We start from the raw sequence: 22,412 nt of genomic DNA, 5'->3' as shown, positions 1-22,412 counted from the left end.
CTGTCTAAAGTTACTTGGTGGTAAAATAATACGGCATAAATGATAGACTGGTATCAATTATGCAATGCGAATATCACGGACAGTATATTTTAGAGACAGTGAAAATGCAAAAGAAGATAAAAGTTATGAAAATGAATACTTAATAAGAACTTTTGTGGTTCTTCTGTTTTGGTTTGCGAGACAGTTTCTACATTCCTGTTTTTGGAACGGATCAACCACGAACGTATAATAACCCAGATTAATTTAGCAGAGGCAAAAAAATAGATTTTCTTGCTTCAGGCTACACGTGGTATTAGTCATGTGGTTAAATGTTGACAGCATGACGAGGTATGAATTAATACTACCCATTTGTTCTGTATTCAGAGTCTTGTTTCAATTACAGAAGTTTATTACATAACGATACTTTAAAAAAAGTATTTTACATGGTTAGTTGACAAGGCTCTGGCATTTCTGTTTACCCGTGCAAAACAGGATATAATTCCATGTTGGAAAGTATATCCAAAACAAAAAATGCAGTGTTCTGTACTCTTAAAGACATCAGTCACCTTCTTCAGCCTATCGTGTAATTTGCAAACGACAGACATATACATTGCTATTTGCATTGATAAACTTGACGGCCATGTATGAAATGACTATAGTACTTATGAAAAATGGTAGAGGTACAGCAGCTTTGTAAAGTCAAAGATTTTTTTCTGTGATAAGAGCTGAATGCGTAAGGAGCGGAAAGGACAAAGTGCATAGGTGAACAATTAAGAAGATCATTCTTTTCAGCTGTCATGAAACTGCTGTTTTACATTTCTCTTGGGTATACAAATGTCTTTCACCCATTTCAATGGCTGCTAAAATGTACCATTTCATATTAAGGTGAGTATCAGTTCATAACACAGATGGGTTTTGGGAAGGGAAACGTTAAAATGGATGTTCTGGGATCTAGAACCAGGTTCTGCGTCTGCCTCCGTTATGGAGCCTGTGGGACTGGGAGTTATCACTGAGGCCCTCAGTCTGATTTTTGTCTGCAAAAAAGTAGCTTAAGAAGCAGAATGATCTTGAGATGGTCTATGTTATGTACAATTTATCACATTGCACTGTAATCTATCATGGATTTTTGCATCTTATTACAGGGGAGTACATATACATAATACGTATCTAGGCTGACATGTGGTATAGAGTTGTAAGGTATTAATGTTATTACTCATGAAAAAATAGGTACAAAAGTGCACAGCTGTATTGGTGTGCATGGAAAAAAAATAGTTTTTTTTACTGTCAGTGTGAAAATAAGGCAGTGTTTTCATCATCCACAGAGGAATTAGATTAAGGCTCAGAAAGTAAAACCACTACTTGGCTAGTCACAGTGCTTAAAAATGAACAGTCCCCGTAATAGCCTTCCTATGGATTGTAATCTTTCACAGGTGATGAGCCTTTCTCAAATTAATGTAGAGTTTAGCAGGACCCAAGAAGAAGGTGTGTAAACTGAGCAGAGCCAGAAGCTGAGAACCATCTGCCTCTCTCAGGTGACACCCTCAAGATGCTGGGTCCCCCTGCTTCTGAATGTCATCCAAAATCTCCTGCCGTAGTATTTTTTGCACCTGCTTAGGAGGGTGATGACTTGTCCTTAAGCAACTCCAGAGAGCGTTGCAACACTCAAGCCTTCCATAAACAGTTCTGGAGATGGAGTAGGGGCCTTTGGATCCACCATTTGCTTCTGTTGTCTGTATGAGATGTCAGAACAGACTCAGGAAGCCAAAAAGCACAACAAGAAGTTACTTAAGGACAGGGCATGTGTCTTTACCTCTGCAAGTAAGAAAGGAAGACGTAAGAGAGGAAGAAGTCCACATTCAATGGTGTATGGGCTGTACTGTCAAAGTCATGTTAAAACATAATCATATACTTGAATAGTAGTTAAGCAGGACTTTTCTATACATGTTGCTTCCCCTGTCAGATCTTTATGCTATACCTTAAATTATTTTCTAATATTGTTACTGTCCCTCTGATCCTGTAGTTAATTTTTTCATCAATTTTGGTCTTGTTTGTGAACTTTCTGTGGGCAGATTGCAATTTTGAAGAATATGTTTATTATTCAAAACTACAAAAATCATATGTTCATTAACTAGTAGTTGATGTGATCCAAAATTTAAGTTCTGTAATTACTCACCTGATTTTTGACTCCCATTATTTGTGTTCTGCTTGGAACAGAAAACAACTGCCGCTTTCTTCCCAAAGGAAATGTTTTTTCTTAATTACAGGAATTTTATCAGTGTATATAAAACCTATTTTCCATAAACAATCAGAAAAAAATCTACATTCTTGGCACGCTCAGAAAAATGAAGTAAGGAGGGGTATGGAAATTATGATGGAAAGTTCCACTTAGAAGCAGATGAACTGTTTTTTTATTTATTTTTCACTCTGCGCACATGCTGCAGTGGGTGTTTCTCAAAGGGTAAGCCTGGTTGACCTGTGATTTCTGTTTCACAGCTGGATATCGTCAGACATTTCTCTCCCCTGTTTCCACTTTAAGAAACGACACTGTCGTGTTATAAAAGGCTTGTGCTACTTTGGACTAAGTGGAATCTAATAACAGCTTCCACTCAGCAGATGACACTTTAATATTCTTTTAAAAATGGAATCCGAAGCAGTTGTTTGTAGATGTAGGCTGGAATGAGCGAGGGTGCCTCTTCTGCTATTTCTTTCCCTGTGAGTTTTTGCCTGCTGGTCAGAAAAATGACTGTGTTCACAGGTACCTGTTTTGAATGGCTGTCTGGAGGCCCAGCTGTGTAGTACTCATCTGGATTAGAGCCGTATTTCCTCTGCTTGCGTGTCAGCTTGGTTCATCTAGATGGAAAGAAAAGCCTTTTGCTGCTGGGATGATACAGAGAGTGTGCCGCGAATGACTAGCTCAGAGCAGCTCTGGGCTGGGGACCGGCTCTTCCCTCCTGACTCTGGCTCCTCCCCAGGTGTTGGAGGATTGGACTGAAGCTGGGTGAGCATTTCATTTTGGAAGCAGTGGTGGAATAATGGTTTTAGCGTAGAGTGGGAACATTTTGAGAAAAGTGATGTCAAATAAGCTGTTCTTCACAGCAAGCTTTACAAGGTGAATGAAGAAAGTGACTGATGTGTTTGGGAGAAAGCAAAGTTGCCTCAACAGGTGACTGTTATTTAAAGTATAAGTATAGTATATAAGTATATAAGTAGGTATAAGGTATATATAAGGTATATATATATATATATAAGGTATATATAAGGTAAGTATAATGACACACACGCAAAAAAGAAAAAGTGATGTGTTTGAATGTTTGTCCCAGAAACATACCGTCTCCTATCATGAGAAGCCCAAGAGGATGAAGGGTTTTCACTAGTGTAGTAACCTGACAAATGTTTGAAACTTGACCCATAAGTAAGAAGTTTTAAAGTTTACATTTCACTTAGAGAAACACAAGCCTGATTTGTTTGACTGTAAAGGGTAGGTATGTAATGATTCATGCTACTTGTAGTCAACCGATGTCACTTGACAGGTATGTGTGTGGTCTGGTAGAAAGTACACATCTGTAAGTCCAGGGTGTTCCCTAGTATGTTGTCTGGCAAATTGTATTCTTATCCAGGTGATAGTTCAGTTATGCAGCTGGCAGCAGTTGTCACACATTAACTCTGTTAATTTAAGAACCGTACCTCATTTTTTTTTTTGGCCTTTCCTTCATTTTCCAGTTCTTGTACTTCAAATACGAAATGTCTTGTGGATATATGGTTTTGGAAAGTTTAAAACAATTTTCTAAAGAAAATGCTCTAAATTCAGATACTACTTTGAACTGGAGGGGAGAATTTATATTAAAGATATCATGGGTCAACCCTGATGGGCAGCTAAGCACCACACAGATGCTTCTCCCCACGTCCACCCCAGTGGGGCAGGGAAGGAGAAAAGGAAGAATAAAAGCAAGAAAACTTGGGGGTCAAGATAAAACAAATAAAAAATTAAATTGTTTAAGAAGTGAAGGATAAGTGGAAAGAGAGAGAAGAGAAGAAAACAAAACAAAACAAATGATGCAAAGGCAATCAGTTCCTGTGGGTAGACCAATACCCAATCAGTTCCCAAGCAAAAAGATGGCTAACCTCCCTAAACCCACCTCTTTTCCCTTTTATTACTGAGCATGATGTTATACGGTAGGGAATATTGATGTTATATGGTATGGAATATCTCTTTGGTTAGTTTGGGTCATCTGGCTGGTTGTGTCCCCTCCCAGCCTATTGTGCACCCACCAATCTATTCACTGCGGGGGGGCAGAGTGAGAAACAGAGAATGCCTTGATGCTGTGCAAACACTGTTCAGCAAAAGCTAGAGCATTAGTGTGTTATCAGCACCGTTTTCATCAAAATTCTAAATCACACCACCATGTGAGCTGCTATGAGGAAAATTAACTCTATCCTAGCCAAGCCCAGTACAATCTCCACCCCTTATTCCGTATCATTTATATCCTGCTTGGGAGCTACGCTATCCAATACATCCTCATTAACTAGCAGCCCCCTTCCCATCCTTTGATCTACACAGAGAAATCTTCCCTTGGTGTATAGGTCATCCCTGTGAAATCTCCATAACATGTCCACTGACTTAATTTAGTCCATGACTTGGGTTCTCTCTGTTACGGTGGTCACTCTGAACAGGAGAGTTGTGTTGGGTTACTGGACACCAAAATCGGCTCAGGTTAAGTCACTGTTGCCCTTGTTCAGATTTTGCATGGCTCTTTCTCTGCTGCTTTAGGTGATTCCTACTGTGGCACTTTCTAAAATAGACAACTCAAATAATTTTCCTCCAAGGTTAAATCTCCTTGAGGTACACACAGGTTTTCCTCATCCTCCTGCATTACACACCAAGTGTACTGGGTCCTTGAGCAAAAGCAATCCCACGGATAGGTTTGCCTTTTCCCAAAGGAGAAGCAAATCTGCTGTCTTTCCCAGCCAGTTCCCTGCATGCATTACAGGGACTTTATCTCCTTTTACAATATGCAGGTGTTTTGTTTGGTCAGGGCCTGGTCAGTTACCTGATTCTGTGGTATGAACTAGCCATGTGGCTTCTGCTAAATTTGCATCCTGCTGCTTATATGTTGCAGCGCCCATCCCTTTCAGCATGGTCTTTAACAGTCCATCGTATCTTTGTCTTTCCAGTGGCTAGTGTGCGGTAGGGAATGTGGTACACCCAGTCAGCACCATGTCCATTGGCCCAGGTGCTAATGAGGTTGTTTTGGAAATGACTCCCGTTGTCTGACTTAATTCTTTCTGGGGTGCCATGTTGCCACAGGACTTGCTTTTCAAAGCCCAGGATGGGATTTTGGGCAGTGGTTTGGGTTATAGGGTATGTTTCCAGCTATCTGGTTGTTACTTCTACCATGATAAGCAGATGACCATTGCCTTGGTGGGTTTGTGGCAGTGTGATTTAAGCAGTCTGCAAGGCCTCCTCTTGCTGATATTGTAGCCACCGTCCTTTACACCAAAGAGGCTTTACTTGTGTAGCTCGCTTAATTATGATGCGTGTTTCACATTCATGAATAATCTGTGCAATGGCTTCAGTGGTTACGTCCGCCCCTTGACCTTGAGCCCAAACGTACATTGCGTCTTTCCTGGGATGTCCTAATGTTACATGGGCCCACCAAGCTATAAATAGTTCTCTCTTATGTTCCCAGAGTTGGAGCAACCAGGTAGAATTTCGCCCACCTGGTTGATGGGTGAAATGTTTTTGCCTGCCTCGGAGCTTGGTTATGGATAGGGACCATGGATAATTTTTGCCTCTTTTATGATTTATATCTCTCTCTTCTCCTGTCCTGCTGCAGAATAGGCTGCCTCTTCTGATTCTTCCTCTCTCCCCCTCTCAGGAGGAGCTGCTTCTCCTCTTACTAACTGAGCTGACCTCTGCTTCCACTGTTTCTTCTTGACTACAGGAGCAACTATTAGAGTTGAAGGTTAGGTCTGTGTCTTAGTCTCAATGCCCATTTGTGTGGCCTCAGAGCAAGACACTCTTCTCCGTCTCTTGTTTGCCTGACCTCAGAGCAGGAAACCTTCTTGCCCCTTTGAGGGTGCTGGACAGCAGCTCGGTAGACGTGGGCCAGGCCCCAACATAGCTTTAGAATTGCTGTGTTACCATAGAAAGCATTTTCAAGCTTGCACCAGACAACAGGAACATGCGGCACTAAGGAGTGGTGGACAAGATGTTTGATGAGCGCTGGAAGCACAGGCCTTAATTCTTGACAGAGTTGTTTGGAGGCTGTATCCAAACTGCAGGTGTTAAAGCTGAGGATTAAGGGACGCACTGGTGTAGCCACTCAGCATTTCAGGGGTCTTGGAAAGCAAACTAGAAAGGGGAAGATAAACAGCCATATTAAAACATCTCTTTGGAAGCAAAACCTATGTCGTTCTGTAAAGATTTTGATATTTTTTTTTATATTATTTCCATGTCAGCACTGCAGGCGTGCATGTGAGAGTCTGAAATACAGCATTATCTTGAGGATCTATTCTACTTTAGAAGAAAAACTCCTCAGCCTTTGAGGAGATGCAAATACTTAGGAGGCTGCTGAAATAGGCAGTAGCTTGAGTGCCTTTCTAAAGCAACTCCTGATTTACTCTGTTTTCGCTCAAGACAGAATTGCATCCCTCACTTTTTGCTTAACAAAGAGTATTGCCTCTGCTGTCATCTCTGTACCTGCTCTGGTTGTACCATTGCTCACAAGGCCTTTGGAAGCAGACTGGGAAATGTTCATGTTAGAGGCCAAGATTGGTGGCAACCTGGTTTGCAGTGATCGTGCCCTGGTGGAATTCAGAGTCTTGAGGGATACAGGCCAGATGAAGTGTGGAGTCAGGACCCTGAATTTTCGGAGAGCAAACTTTCATTTGTTTAAGGAATTAGTGGATAGGACTCCCTGGGAAACTGCCCTCAGGCATAAAGGAGCAGAACAGAGCTGGCAGCTCTTTAAGGATATTTTTTTTAGAGCGCAACAGCTCTGGATTCTTCTGTGTAAAAAATCAGGCAAGGAAGGCAGGAGACCAGCATGGCTAAGTAGGGACCTCCAGGTCAAAAGCAAGCGTAAGAATGAAATGCGCAGGCAGTAGAACCAGAGAAGCTTATTCTGGGAAGAATACAGGGAGGCTGCCCGGATGTGTAGGGATGTGATCAGGAAAGCTAAGGCATAGCTGGAGCTGGATTTGGCAGGGGATGCGAAGAATAATAAGGGCTACAGGTATGTTGGTGAGAAAAGCAAGACTGAAGAAAATGTTTGCACACAGCCCCCTACCCCCACCCCCCAATAAGACAGACAGGAAAACTGATGCCAACTGACATGGACCTCTTTAATTTTTTAGGGGGACATCAGTCATCACTGGAAGCAGTCTTTATCCCCATACAAACTAGAAGAAAGTAATGTATATCGTGTGAATGAAAAAGCTTGTTTTCTAGCAGCAGTCCCTTCAGCTCTCTGTTGCTGGCAGAAGAGCTTTACTTTTAGGTCTTGCCAAGCAGAAATGTGTTACCTGCTTCCCATGAAAAGTATTCAGTGTTTGGAGACTGTTAAATGTTACGTGAGAGAACAGGCTTCGGTATAGTTCTGTTCAGAGAACAGAATTCCGTTCTCTGTTGTATGCATTGGCTGTTCCCCTTCATTAGAGATGTGTCTAACAAAACTGCAGCACGTGATACCTCAAATAAAATAACAATTCTATGTAATGTCCTTGCTACTAAACTGAAAATTTATTGCTTGCCGTGCACTGGAGATGTTTCCTACTGATAAAATTTTCCCATTCTAGAGACAGCAAAATACAGCTAGAACATCATTTTTTTGAGAGAATTATCCTTATGAAATGTTTCTTTTCCTCAAGAACCATGTCACGCAGGTTTGGAAGTACTTAGTCCTTTTACAAAATGCAGCATTCACACGCATTCTACTTCAAAGTAATACGCTAATATGAATTAATTAAGCTGATTTTTGGGGGAAGTGTGTTTTTTGTTTGTTTGTTTGTTTTTCTTAAAGAAGAATCACTGCTGAACAATATTGAATTGTTCAGTATAATGCCCTTGTGTCAAGATAACTGGCCTCAATTAGGATGTTTAAGGCACTTAAATTCTCTGAGCCACTGAGCTATCTTGTGCTTTTGTACAATTTCTCCATTCAGCACGCTGTTAAGTCGTATTTTTTTTCTCTGCTGACTGTTTGCAAGAAAATACCTTTTTGTGCGTGGAAGGTCCACAGCCACCTTTTATGGCATTTCAACTGAGAGGTGAAGAGCAACGCTGAGCAGGAAATAAGTGACAAATGTAAGAATTCATTAGTGATTGGGGTGGTGGTATTTGAGGATGCAGTGTCACCAGCCAATTTGTAAACTTGACACAGCTGAGGTTTTCTACACACAGATAGTGCTTTGTGCAGTCAGAATACTCCAGGAAGGAAAATAACGATTTTGTAACAATAAGAGAAATTTAGCCTTCATGGACATTGTTCGGGGTCCTTTAATTTTGTTGTCTCTGACTCAGCTTACATGAAGATATCAAGGAACATGTTAACCCTTTCCCTTGGTTGTTAGATTCGTTTACATTCAGCTTTGTTTTTCTTGAAAGAAGCTGGAGGGTCTATCGAAATCTTGGAACAAAGGAGCTCAGTAATCCTGTACAGATATTGCTGAGGCATTCCTTAGACTTCCCCAGTGATACTGCTTTGAATATAAATGGGATAGGACTTGATCAACAAGAGCACTTACCATTTGTCTAGATGATGCGGGTCTTGCTGTTCTTTGTTTCCTAGAAATGCTGAAAACATGACTCACTTTGCAGAAGCATAAAAGTACTAATAATTTTACTAATAAGTCCTGATGTTTGCTGTTGGCTACAGTTCTGCGAATTCATTCTTCAGATGAGGGCAAAGAAGTTTTCTTCTCATTCATATGAATTACTGCTTTTGGAGTTGAGCAGGGAGCTGTGCTTTGAGTTTCAGAAGAAAAGGAGTCTTGCGGTGGTCGTCTCCACGCAAAAGCTCCAGCACCAGCTGCAGTGTAATGTCAGCTCAACTGCCTGCCTTTAAAGCCAGGTAGATTGGGAGCGATACCAGTCCAGTCCGCAGGAGAACGGAGCTGAGCAAAGCTCTCTGTAAAAACGAGATACACGAGCTTATTCTGAGATGCACGTAGGTAAGGCTAAACTGTTCCTAATATTCAGGCTGGCAAATTGAAAGTTACTGTGGTGTAATTGTATTGCATTGCATTGGTTTAGTGGCTTACTGAGCTACTGATTGAATTAGCATCTTTTTATTTGTGGTTCATTTGCCATAGGAATAGAGGTTATGGACTAATGTTGTATAATTATAGGGAAAGTTGCTGTTTTCAGAGTTACCTAAGTTCTTTACAGGGAATAATTAGTAAAAAAATTATTAACTTGCTGCTTGGCCAGATTAATATAGCTCAGTCCCTCGACACTTTATGGTATTGAAGGTAAGAGGTTTTTGACAACATCATGTAGGCTGTTTACAGGGAGGCTTTTTTACTGCCATTCCCACTAGAACACCACCTGCTTTATCTGGGTCTGGAAGCGATGATTTAAATAGCAATAAAACATTACTGTTGAGGAATTCCGTTCTAGGTCTGTGGTTTAGCCGTAATTTTGTTTTTCCTGTTGCTGAATTTGAGGGTTAGGATTTTTCAGTGTGTTCGGTGATTTGGCTGGAGGAGGAACTCTGTTCCTACGGGAACACTATGTTTTGTTAGACCGAAGTTTAGCCGAACATTGCTGCAGTTTAACAGTGACCACTCCCACATTGGTCTGCCAGTAAAGCAGTTAATGTCCATGCTCATCTAGATTTTAATCTACATTTTGAAATAGATTAATAGTAGTAGGATTAATATGTTTGATTTAATAGTAGGATTAATTCTTAAAGGATTAGGGGCTAGTTCATTGCTGCAGAGTTTGATGGAAAAGAGCACGTCTTTTTTTTTGCAAATTGGCAGGAGTTTTGCTGGGGACTGCAATGTTAGGGAAGGTATCTGTGCTTTTGTATGCATTTGTTTTGATGTTGAGCCTTAGTTATTCAGTGGAGTTGACTCTAACCAGGGCTTCAGACAAACTGCAAACTCTACCTGCTGCTCATCCAGGTTTCCGTCTTTTAAACTGTTCGCATGCATCGTTTTGCGTACTTTAAAGCTAGCAGCACATTGTGTCTTTCCAAAAGCAAAGCTTGCTTCTGCATTGTGGAAAAAAAAAAATAATAAAGCCAATAGCACTTGGAGAGAGTAGAAAACAGTATCAGTTGGTAACACCCGCCACAACAGTACTTCATACTATCTTAGGAGAAACAGGCTTATAAAACAGATCTTGTGAGAATGTTTTACCTCCTCACCTTTATGGACTTATTTGCAGCATGTCTCAAAAGTATAATTTTGCGTTTTCAGGATATGCAAGTCTATGTAACATAAATTTCTTTTAGTGAGCTTTGCAGGATCTGTGCAGAACTTAAAATTGGCAAGCCATTTGTTGAATGTAGACAGGGGTTTGATCTTCGGGTGAAAAATACAAACTTGAAGCATTTTCTGGGGAATGAAGCGAGATGAAAGCAGGATGTAATGAGTCCCACCTCCATTTTGTGTCTGTGTCTGATTTCTGGTATTTTGGTGTGATTCACTTGCTGTGCAATGTTCCAGAAGCCTTCTCTTCTGATAGCCTGTTATTAGGGCTCTGCTGTAGCATGTCGGGGGTCTCATCTGGCCTGTGTGCTGAGGTTTGCTTTTTGTGGAAACCGAAGGAGAGAGGAGGTGGATAACTATGAGTTTGTAACTGAGTTCCCCTTAGCCTGGGGACTGTCTTGCAGTCTTCAGTAACATAAATGAAATTGAAATTCATATCAACGCTTGCATGAACTCTCTGGGAGCAGAGCCTCTTGCATTTGCTCAGAACTGAGGTACAGGGTGTCTTCTATACTTTGAATTAAAGGTGGTAGTTCATATATTCTTTATTTGCAAATGAGCAGCTCGGGTCTCAGTCACCCGTGGATCTCCTTCAGGCTGTTGCAGTTTTGTGTATAGTCTGAGATAGTTGCTCAGGTGTAACTTTGTGCTTTGTTTTCTGTCCCTGAGTTCAGCATCGACAGGGTTTTCCTTCCGTGTCAGTCGGGTGCAGAGGAAAGAGCAGAAAGAAGTTCAGGGCATCCTTCCGTTCCCCTCCATCAGGTTTTGGTGGACCTGGTGCTCTGTTGTCCAAGTGATCCCTGAAGCCTGAGCTTTTCTGGAGCTCCACTTTCTGTGAAAGACAGGCCACTTTATGGCCCAGTTTCCTAAGACATTGAGTCATATGTAGGCATGCTGGGGGGATGTGTGTAGCTCAAACTGGAGATTCCACAAGGAGAGGGTTGTTTTCAGTCCCCCAGTTGCAGGATAAGAATCAGAGTCCTCGAAGGCAGTGTGGGTTGTATCTAAGGGCATGGTCCTGAGCCCAGGAGACACATGCTGTATTCCCAGTTCTGCCACGAACTACTCTGCTGCGGGCAAATTGTGATTCCATATTACGTTTGAGTTTTGTCATCTAGAAAACAATAAGGATGTTTTCTTCCTTTGCAAATTAATGAATGAAAGGTATTCGATGACACACAGGCGTTATTAGCAATATATTTTTTGCCTATATCCATTAGTAAATAACACAAACCACTAAAATGTTTGTGTATAGAAGTCAGTGTCTGAAATAGCGGTCCTGCACGGTTTTTTGTGTTACCATCCCTTATTTAGAAATCAGTTGTTTTATTTTAGCTAGCATTTCATAACCGCTCTCTGAGTTTGAAACCAAAACTATGCAGTCATCCGTACTGGTTTTATTTTTTTATTCATTTTTCAGTGGTCTCTCACTGTCACTGCAGGGATACTTACATGTGTGAGTTTTTGAGTACAGATGTTGTGGAGTGATACGGAAAATATGCCACGTTTGTCTGTCTCTTTTACAGCAGAAATTGTAAAGAGAAAGCTTTCCTCGGTTTGCTTAACCTGCTACCTCCAGTTTGAGCAGCACAGCAAACAGGACTGAGAATGAGAAACAGATAGCTACCGCGGGCTTCGTTTTAACACTTACAGTGCAATCAATCAAACAACGCAGGGATTGTTGTTATGTACTTGGGAAGTTATCGAACATCTAAACTGGGTGCCAGCTATTTGTATATGACACATATGGTCTCTCATAAGGTAGTCATTAGAGACCATATTTTTATTACACAGTATTGTCGTGAGGTTGGACAGTGCTACTTTAGCATCGTTTTACAGACAGGCAAATAAGGAACAGAGATGTCTAACTGATGAGCGCATGCAGATTGGGTTGGCAACACCTCTTCTTCATGAGCATCTGCAGGGCAAACCACCACAGTTCCTTGTGGTCCTCCAGCATCACGCTGAATGGTGCCGCGATTCAGAAACCAGTTTGAGAAGAGTGCATAGCATGGTGCTGGAGGAAGAGGAATACAGCAAAGTGTAGAAACATTGTCGTCTGTGCCAAGTTAAACGCCCTTGCTTTTTGGCTATACAACCTCAATTCCCAAATAGTTTTGGAATGATTGCAGCTGAAATTCAGCTACAGAGACTTTACTAGTCACCAAAAGAAGAGGAAAGAAAAAGGATTTTCATATACCTCCCAGGGAATTAATGTGTGTCCAGTCATCTATTTTCTACTGACTGCAAAATAACATACACGACTCTTTTTAGGGTTTTCACTAGTTTTAAAAATCTGTCTCTACACAATTGCTGTAGATCTCATAATGGCTCGTGTCACTCCAGACCCACACTAGACACTTAAGCTCTGCTCATAAAATAAAATCAAGCACAAAGCAACTCTTCACACAAGACAGAAGAAACAGAAGAGTGAGAAAATGCATTGGAATTACTGTTATCTTCATTCACTGTAATATCATAGTTTTCTAAAATGAAAGGTACGATGTAGTAAAAGGTACGTTTTTGGTTAATCCTCTTTCTCCTCCACATACAGTCTCATTCTATTTCCTGATGCCGATTTTTTGGTTAAGCTTTCTTCTCAAGGTTTGGGAATTAGAAGTGTCTTTTTTAGCTCACAGCTCTGTTTTAAAAATTTCTCTGCTTTCTTTCAACTTTCAGTGAATAACAAATGACCCTTCTTTCCTCCTTGCCATTCTCTCTGTTTTTCGTCAAATGTCAGTGTTCCTACAATAGCTGCTGGTGTTGGACCAGAGCAGAGAGCAGGCATCAGACTTCCTAAAATAGTACCGAATCCTCAGTCCCGTTGGCAGTGTTACATGTTAAGCTCAGTCTGAGCTGAGATAGAGCGGTTGCTGCTGCAAACCTGGGGACGTCTGTTTACCAAGGAACTTGTTAACAGGCAACTTTGCACTGTCTCAGGGGCTTACGCAGAAATGAGCTGCGGTTGTAACTGCGGTCTCTATCAGCTGCTCTATCAAAGTTGTAATTCAAGTCAACTTTAGACACGGAGCAGTGATAATTCAAAAGCCGTGAGTCACAGATGACCCTACTCTTACAGTAAAGAAATGTACAATTTTAAGCCAGAAATGCAAAGCATCCGATGTGTGTGTTAATTAGTATAGCAGCTTAATATCATAGAATGGTTTAGGTTGGAAGGGACCTTAAAGATCATATAGTTCATATTTGTTGTGTCAAAGTGGTGAAGGATTTACCTCAACTTGGCAACTTCCAGGACAATTCTTGTTCACCACTAAAACAGCACATATTTCTTCATTGCTACTCTGAAAGTTAGTTTAAGAAGCATTTATTTGGAGTTCAGCCTTCATGTTTCTCTTTGTCCCTGATGAGTTCATCATGGAGTAATGTATTCCGATGTAATTCATTGTTCATGCGATAGCATAGTAAATAATGGTTTAGACAAATTATTTTAAAGCCACAGCTCTTGAGCCAGACGCAATAGAGCAGAGTGATACTGCAACGCTGTAATCATCTCTAAGGAGCAAACCAAACTTTTGTCTGGAAGATACAGTACATGAATGAACTTTTGCAAGCCAGGTGTTTGCAGATTGTTTCAGTGTTTGTACTGTAGGGTGCCAGTTCCGTGTGCTGCTCTGGCATCCTGCATTTTCCTGAATACCCTCCACAGTGCGCTCCCTGTATCTCTGTTCCTCTGGTGGGAATTCATGAGGTGGCTGACAACATCTGGGACCCAGTGCAGGCTCTTCGTATACTATATACATGTATACTTTGTATACATGTCATCACTGATGGCAATGACTACTTAAGAGGTGGTGCATATAGAGTTGGGTACATATGCTTAGTTTTTTGTGGGATTAGGATTTGCCTCTGCTTACTCTTTTGATTTTTGTCTAATTGCAGGGAGTTATGGGACTGGCTCGTGTAGACATGGCATAGTGATGGCTTTAGAGAATACTTCCCCTCTGAACTGGTGTTCCCAAAAAATGGGCTGAGTTTACAACCAAGTCATCATTAAAATGTAGCTCAGGAGTGGTGGAAGGCAAAGGCCACTTGCTAGTAGAAGCTTCTAGCTTGGTAAAATTCCAGTGCTACTAAATTTTTGATCTTCATAACAGAGTACCTGGTGTCAGGCTATATTTTCCTCCTTGTTCTGCGTTTGCTTAATGTAGTAGCTTCTATTGCTCATTGGAGATGGATATTAGGTATACAAACTAGTGCTTACCTTTACAATTGCTCTTTTATTTACATTTTCTTGCTGTATCTTTAGGAAATTAACATCAGTTTAGTAAGAGTTGTAGATTTCAGGGTTTTCAGTTAGGTTTATTCAACGATTTTTCATTTTCCAGACAGCTGTTGATGTGAAGCCAAGGGTGGAGATTTGTAATTATTTCAAAGGACACCAGAATGTATTTATTATTTTCAACCCAAGTGAGTAAATCTGTCATAATGCCCGTCATTTGGTGGTATGGGAATAAACTATGCTTTATATATTGTCATTACACCGGCAAGGGTTGTTTTGCCTTTTTCCCCCCCACATTCATTTCCTTCCTTATGTTTTGTATTGCATTATTTTCTTCTGGCAGAAGTCTATATTGGAGATGTACAACAGCAGATCTGATCTGATTAGGGAGGTGAAAGTGTGTCTGTGAGAATACTCCTCTTGGCAGAAGATCGGTGATTAAAGGAATGGTGAGATACAGCCACAAATCTGTTTGGAGAGATGTTGAGTGAAAAAAGCTCAGAAATGTTCCACCCTATTTGTAGGCTCACGGCTGATTAGAAAACTAAAGTCTTCCTTTTAGCGTGATGGTGAAACCTCAGGAGATAATAATCTTAAGGTTTGGATCCTTATTTGAAGTTCATCCAGGCTGTTACACCCTTATATTCTATAAAATCTGGCTGGATATCACACAAGAATAGGCGCACTTTTTTTTTTTTTTTTTTTTGGTGAAGTTGTTTGTTACTTCCTGCCTCTGCTTCATCTGGAAATTCTGTAAGAAGAGCCTTTCTCATCATATGATATTTATAATTATTATTATTATTACAGCATTTCTAATTCCAGACTGGGTGGAGGCTACAAGGATGATCATTCACTTTGAACTCTAATTTAATATATGACTATGTATAAAGAAATCTGGGGGGAAAAAGAGATTTAAAACATCTTTATTTATTAAAACACACCACAAAACTTCTAATATCCTGGAACAGTGACTCTAGATTCCCATCCAGGATTGTAGAGTAGCAGGAGGAGTGAGTGTCCCTGGAGTATCTATTACATGATTTATATCAAGACTTGTTCACACTAGACAGAATTTTCCCTGTGTTTTCTGTATACTTAGTGGACTCAAAATAACAAAAATTAACTCATAATGTATGTACCATACTGTATACTGTACCCTTCCAGAATTATATCGCTAATCATGAAGCTGATTTATGTAAAATGGGACAGTGAAAGTCTGGTGATTGTTTTGTTTTTTTTTAATTCCTGAACCATCTCATTAAGCAATGGCAAAACATCCCTGACTGCATGTGTGCAGAGTGTCTCTGGGGTGGTCTATCCATGAGTGCTGGAGAAGTGGCAAAATTCTCTTCCTGGAACTGCCGGTGAGTCTACTGGCTGCAGCCAGTGAATGCCTTCAAAAGTGTGTCTTCAGTAACATGATATATGGTACTCAGCTTTTCGAGAATTGTTTTTTTGAAAGAACATTTTTTTCTTTGGAAACTGCTAATTTGTTGAAACTCTTAATGAAACAAACAATCTGTTTGTTTTCTTGGTTTCATTGGTAATGAAAATTTGGAGGAGGGAGTTGTGGTGGTTTTTGGGTTTTTTTTTTTTTTTTTTTTTTTTGTGTTCGCAAACCAATCATCTCTGCAGTTTTTCTGTGCAGGGACGTTGAGGAAGAAAGCATGAATTTACCACATTCCTCCCTGGGTATGTGGGAAACTGTGGGTGGGATTTAAGCCCCCAATTACACTGAGCAGTGCCCTGAGTGGTAGGCAGCTGGGTACCCAGAGGTGGATGAGATGGGATACATCCAGCTGTCTGTTTAAATAGCTTGAGTGGCTGCTCTGTGAAATGCTATCCCATTAAGGCACATGTGTGCGCTGGCACCCCTGATAATTGCCCATTGTCCAGGTCCTTGGTTATACGTGAATATATATAAACACATTTTCTCATGGGTAAAGTAACTCGCAAAATAATTTTTTTTTTCCCCACCGTTTTTACAAAAACTAAACACATGATTGTTATTATCTGTTCTAGTGAAAACATAAAGTACAGGAGAAAAAAAGTGTTTGTGCTTTGAAAATGAAGTATTATTCTAGAATATTGAAAATTGTCTTTCAAGACAAATGCGTTACAGCTCAGATATTGCTCCGTAGAGGAATTAAGTATTTTTAGTGTTCTCTGAAAGTGAGTATTTTCGGTAATACGCAGTATGACCAAGTAGCTGGTTCCTCAATAAAACTTACAATGATTCTCTTGCGCATATTAGGGGAAAGCCTATCTTTATATGAATTTTGGTGCTTAGGCTATGCTTAGTTTTTGTTTTTCAGTACTGGCCTACTGAACTGAGTTGAAACTCACAGCTACATTAATTTTTCAGCCCACTGATCACAAAGCTTGTGACCTAGCTCTCAGTGAATATACCTTTTCTGAGTGTTAACTAACTAGGGTCCTTGTAGCTAACCTGAAAGAGATGAAAATGTGACTCAGCACAGAGAATAATAACCTTCCCACACCTCCTTATAATACGAAAGGTGAAATAACTCGTGCTGCTCTACTGCTCTCAAATTACTTGTTCTGGGAATAAGTAGAAAATGTCATTTCGTGTTCTTTCCTTTCATGAAGTGTGTAATTTTTATGCATTTGTATTGAAGTACCTCCAGTCAAAAGCCAGGGTGTCTTTGAGGTAGGCATTTTATTATACAGAATGAAAATACTAGCCTACTCTAGCCTTTGCGATTTGAATAAAGAGAATTCTGTAATGCATAAGAGAATTAAGCATAGGAAAATCGAACCGGAATTAAATAATCTATTAACCTATACCTCCATCTTAAAAAAAGCCCAACAACTCGCAAAGCAATTGATCAACTATAAAATGCCCATGCCACAGTAATGAGGATTCAGTTGCTCCCATCTGAGGCAGCTGTTGCACACTACCATGAAGAGGTGGTGTTTGTTTTTTGTTTGTTTTTTTTTTTTTTAACGTGAACTTTCTGTTGCAGTGCATAAACTCCAAATTACTGAAGTACATAAATATTTAAGTGAATTGAGCTTTCCTGGCAGGCATGTAATTCTCAAATAGTTGAGATTTTTTCTTATCTACATTCTCACAATTGTGTGAAAAAAAACAGTTTTAGTGCAGGTAAGGGTATTAAGGGAAAATTGTAAGGAATTCAAACTATTAAGATAACGTTTTTATTCTATTTTGGCTCTTAAGGATTCAGTCTTTCAAATACAATATAACTCCCTAATTATTTTTATTTGGCCTTTTGGCAACATTTAACCAGATTTTTCTAGCTATGTTGTACTTGAAATGCAAAATCAGTGGGAAATGTTTTTGTTTGCAACATCTAACATTTATGAAAAAATTCTACAGAATTCTTGGAAGAGCAGCGAACTTTCTATAGGATAACTACCCAGAAAAAAAAAAAAAAGAAAAAATTAAAAGAAAAAAAGAAAGGTTTTACATCATTAAATCTTTCAAGTCTGCTCAGGTCACTGAGACTTTACGTTGTTTTTGTTATTCTGCATGAACGGATGGGCAAATTGAGGTATCTGTGGCAGCGGGGAGCCGAAGCAACCATTGATGGGACAAGCTTGCTCACCAGCGCGTGGCATAGAGCAGGGCTGGAGCAGAGCCCGATGCTTTCTGGAGCCCTGCCTGGTGCCCGTGCTAGACAGAGCACTGACCTGTCTGGGGACAACTGGATACTAGCTCTGCTGTCCCCGCATTGTAGTCTGTTGAACCTTGTAGGCAGGTCTTTAGATGTATTATTCTTCAGGTCCTCTGGGACTGTCTCTCCCGTATTCAGCTAGACATCTTCATCTTCTAATTTAGTCCAAGGTCATAAAGAATGGATGCCACCGGCTCGCGTGGAAGAATGGCACTATTAAAATAATAAACAGCTAATATTTGTCTTTTATTTTTAGCTTATTTCCTGTTGTTTCTCTGCGGCTGCTGACGTTGTCACAAAAGCTTCCTTTCTAGTTGCTTTGCTTAAAATATACGTACATTGTGCATATATGCATCTGCGTGCCAGAGCATCTGGGTGCGGGCTTGTCAGATCGTCCGGTCTATTTGCTTATAAATAAAGTGGTATCAACTCAGACTCCCAGAGAATGAGAAGTGTGAGGAGGCTGCAGAAGGGCCTTTCTGTGAGGCTTTTTCTTCTTCCGTGAACGTGGCCCTGAGAACAGAGGTGCTCTGCAGCCTGTATTCCCAACTATGTACTTGTAGCGTGGGCAGGCGGACGCTTCCCCTGGTGTGCAAGCCATAGACAGTGGGCTTCAGTCTGGACCTAAACACTGAGTGTCTGTAGCACATCACAGCAAAGGATTGAGTCAGCTTTAGTCCCTTATGGTACTTAATGTCAGAATGAGTCATTCATGAGGAGTTACCTTATTTATACGTACTGAAAGGCAGGGTCGGGCCTTCGGATAATAGTGCAGGATGCTATCCCTTGAGGTGTCATGTGGCTTCTTGCTCTCTCCTTTCTATTTTTAATTTCCCTTTGAAGTGAGTTTATTGAGTCACACAGAAGTCAAAGAAATATTTAAAAATGCAGCAGACAATAATTCAGCTTCCTTATTTCTTGCCCTATTCATGTACTGACCAGACACACTTCGTCTTCTTAACTTCCAATCTCCTCCCCCATATTCCATTCGCTTCCTGAATTTCTTTGGCTTATGATAACACCACAAACCCCATCCAATTACTCATTTAGGCTTATTGTTTCCTTTTTTCGTCCTGAGAGGTAGCCAATTCTCATAAATATAAGTTATCCCTGGACAGGTAAATTTCAGCACATGCTGTGTTGAAATCAAGTGTCAGACATTACAAGGCATTCCCAGTTTTTCATGAGCACTGCGAACGTGTGTAATTAGGAATTTTTTTTTTTTCCTGATGGGCATTTGCTGGAGCTGGGAGCAAGATAAAGGTCGTCAAAAGCTAACTTTCTGTGTTTTTATTTTCCCATTATCTTCTTGTGGCCTGAGGGTACAACAGAACTGAAATTGTTACACAGTAATGCGTGTTGTGGCTCTGTCCCAGCGTCACATCATCATTTTCACTATAGCATCACGTTCAATGATAGATGAGGCATGAATTATCCATATTTTGCTCAAAATGTCCTGTTCTTGGCACATTTGTGTGTATGTGTTTTAAAGATACTGTGGATGTCTCTACTGAGGGGGTTTTAATTCTACTTAAGTGGCATTAGGAGGTCCTGGCTGTGGTAACAGCACCCAAAAGACAGGATTTTGAACACTGTCCATCCAGGATCTGAGGATTTCACATGAAATCTCTCACTACTTGTGAGTACGTGTGAGTCAGTTCTCCTTCTGGCTCACTGTGTAGTATTTGGTACACACAGCTTCCCTTAAAGGTCCTTCAGCAGAGCAGCTACGTGATACACTCACTCTTATAGATTCTATATGGCACCCTATGTTGCTTTCTGTAATATGCATATGTGTTCTATTTAAATTTCTCATAATTTTCTTCTTCTCCTAGGTATTACGACAACTTTACCCAGTGCACAGAACGTGAAGCCAACGATGCAAGTTGCTTTTGGCCAAACCCCCTGGCAGAGGGCTTTATCACTGGAATTCATAAACAATTCTTTTCAAACTGTACTTCAGAAAAGGTTCACTGGGAAGATCCACCAGATGAAATTCTCATAACTCTGATCTTGATCCCAGTCATGTTGACATGTGCCATGATAACACTGGTAGTATGGTGCAGCAAGAGAAGTGATATCCTGGTGTAAGTTGTTCCTCTGGGCTTTCTTTTCCTCTATTTCCTTCTTCCAAAAACACTAAGAAAGGGGGATGAAGAGAGAAACTTGACACAAAGGTTTCAGATCTGCCAAAACGGAACCTGTGAGATACTGAGACAGAGGCAATGCCTCTGTGAACAAAGAGCCGCCTGCTGCTGCTTCCAAAAGTCTTTGCTTCTGAGCTTGGCCATCGGTGTTGCTGGTGCAAAGCTCTCTGCTTCCTTTTGGGCCTCATTGTCATGGAATTCACAGGCAGCTCCCAGAAACAGGGGAGTCCCCAGGCAAATGGACCCCTTAGCTGTAAAAGGGGTAAAGTTACTTTCCCGTTGGTAAAGCTGGTTGGTAAGCTGAGTTTTGCAAAGCTGTATATAAGTGTATGTGCACGTGGTGTAACATCGACTGCGGGGGAGATGATATCTCTTGAGTTTTTGTGCAGGACGCTTGAGGCTTTCATCTGTGAACCTTGTGACTTGGATAGAAGATCACTGGCAAAGGAACTGAACGTGGACGTAACCAGGTGGCAGCTTTTCCCGGAAGCTAGTCAAGAACATCGTTTTCAAGGATTGGAAGTATTGTTCTGGCAAAGGAACAATTTATGTGTCCAGTGATTATCCCCACAGGGAAAATACCACACCACGTTATAAAATAGTTTATAAAATGCCTTTAAGCATGGCTACTTGGAATTGTATGGCTTACAAACAAACTCTGGGAAGATATACAGATCTTATTTTACAGAGCTGGAAAATGTGAGATGACATTGGTTGATTATAAGGAGTAATGAAGAAATTTTCATATGCTAGACTCTTTATTTTTCCTTTTTTATAGTTATTATTCTTGACGACTTGTGTTCACTGTATACTTCCCACTCTTACTTCAATTTGTGCAAGCAGTATCCTACAAATAAACATAAAGGTATCATGTTGATTGAGGTGCCTTTCAGAGTATAATTTTGTACATAAACAGTTCTTGGTCCCATGAAGAGTGTGGGAACTAAAGTGTGAACATCAAAGCTTGGAACAGACATAGGAGGAAAGACAAAAAATTCTTCTCAGAAATCTTATTCTATAAAGCTATTCCTATGTAACAATTTAAATAAAGTTCATATGCCCAAAATAAAACAACTTGTATGTTTGTGTTGTAAACCTTTCTTTTCTGCCATTTCACAAAATGCCTTTCAGTTGAACGTTCTTCTGTTTTGAATGAGCAATATCCATTACAAGTGACTCTTCAGTTTTCCATACCTTATGCACACAAATAGAATACAGGTTGAACGGCCAAGTAATGGTGTTTTATATCTCTGCTAGTTAGATTTTCTCCTTTAAGATTCTGTCCCAGTGTTTGAGATTTAAGTCTGTGTGTATGAGAAGCATTTCCAGGCTTGAATTGAACCAGAAGTGTGCCCTTTGCTAGAATTGTTTATATATAGGTAGGTAACATCCATACTGGTTTGGTTTAACGTCCTTTCACAAGAGTTGAAGGCACTGGCTTGTTTTTCGTTACCCTAATATTAGAATGATTCATTTTCTAAGGTGTTTCCTGTGTATTTTTCCAAAGATAGTTTTTTGTTTTCTAGGTGCTAGCAGAAAATTGCTCTTTGTAGAAGAGGAATGACATATATACTAAGGATTTTGGTTTAGTTTTCTACTTAACTATTATTTTCTGCATTAAAATGTTTTGGTCCACCAAAACTAGTGGTGAAGTAAAAAAAGCCAAACCAAACCCATTCATTTGATCCAAAAGATTGTTTGCCTAAGCATTTTTTTGTGGCCCAAACCAAAATATTTTATTTTCTGCATGGAGTTTTATTTTAATCCTCATTTTACTTTAAATTTCAACAAGCTTCAAAGCAAGTTTCAAAACTTTAGCTTGGAAACCACATAGCGAACATTTTGACTTTTTCAAAACCATATTAATTTCAATCTAATTGCTGTATTTGGTGCGAATTCTTGACCAGTTCTGGCTCATTTGAAACTGCGTTCACCTGATCAACAGGTCAT

At 40.2% G+C, this 22,412-nt stretch overlaps 1 protein-coding gene across 3 annotated transcripts in view; it reads left to right on the top strand.

Annotated features, from left to right (window-relative positions):
• The window catches only part of RAMP3 (receptor activity modifying protein 3), a 54,520-nt gene extending 32,984 nt beyond the window's left edge, over nt 1-21,536 (top strand). For 2 of the 3 annotated variants that reach the window (XM_054191864.1, XM_054191863.1), the window contains one exon: nt 20,151-21,536. In XM_054191864.1, the coding sequence (XP_054047839.1) occupies nt 20,151-20,406 (256 nt within the window). In that variant the 3' untranslated portion in view covers nt 20,407-21,536. Of the gene's footprint in view, nt 1-14,762; nt 14,845-20,150 lie in introns of all 3 variants that reach the window. The other variant, XR_008464908.1, reaches the window with a different exon arrangement.
• The last annotated feature ends 876 nt before the right edge of the window (nt 21,537-22,412 follow it).

This window comes from Rissa tridactyla, chromosome 2, assembly GCF_028500815.1.
Source record: "Rissa tridactyla isolate bRisTri1 chromosome 2, bRisTri1.patW.cur.20221130, whole genome shotgun sequence".
Classification (NCBI taxonomy): Eukaryota; Metazoa; Chordata; class Aves; order Charadriiformes; family Laridae; genus Rissa; species Rissa tridactyla.
This window is presented reverse-complemented; position numbering and strand designations above follow the sequence as displayed.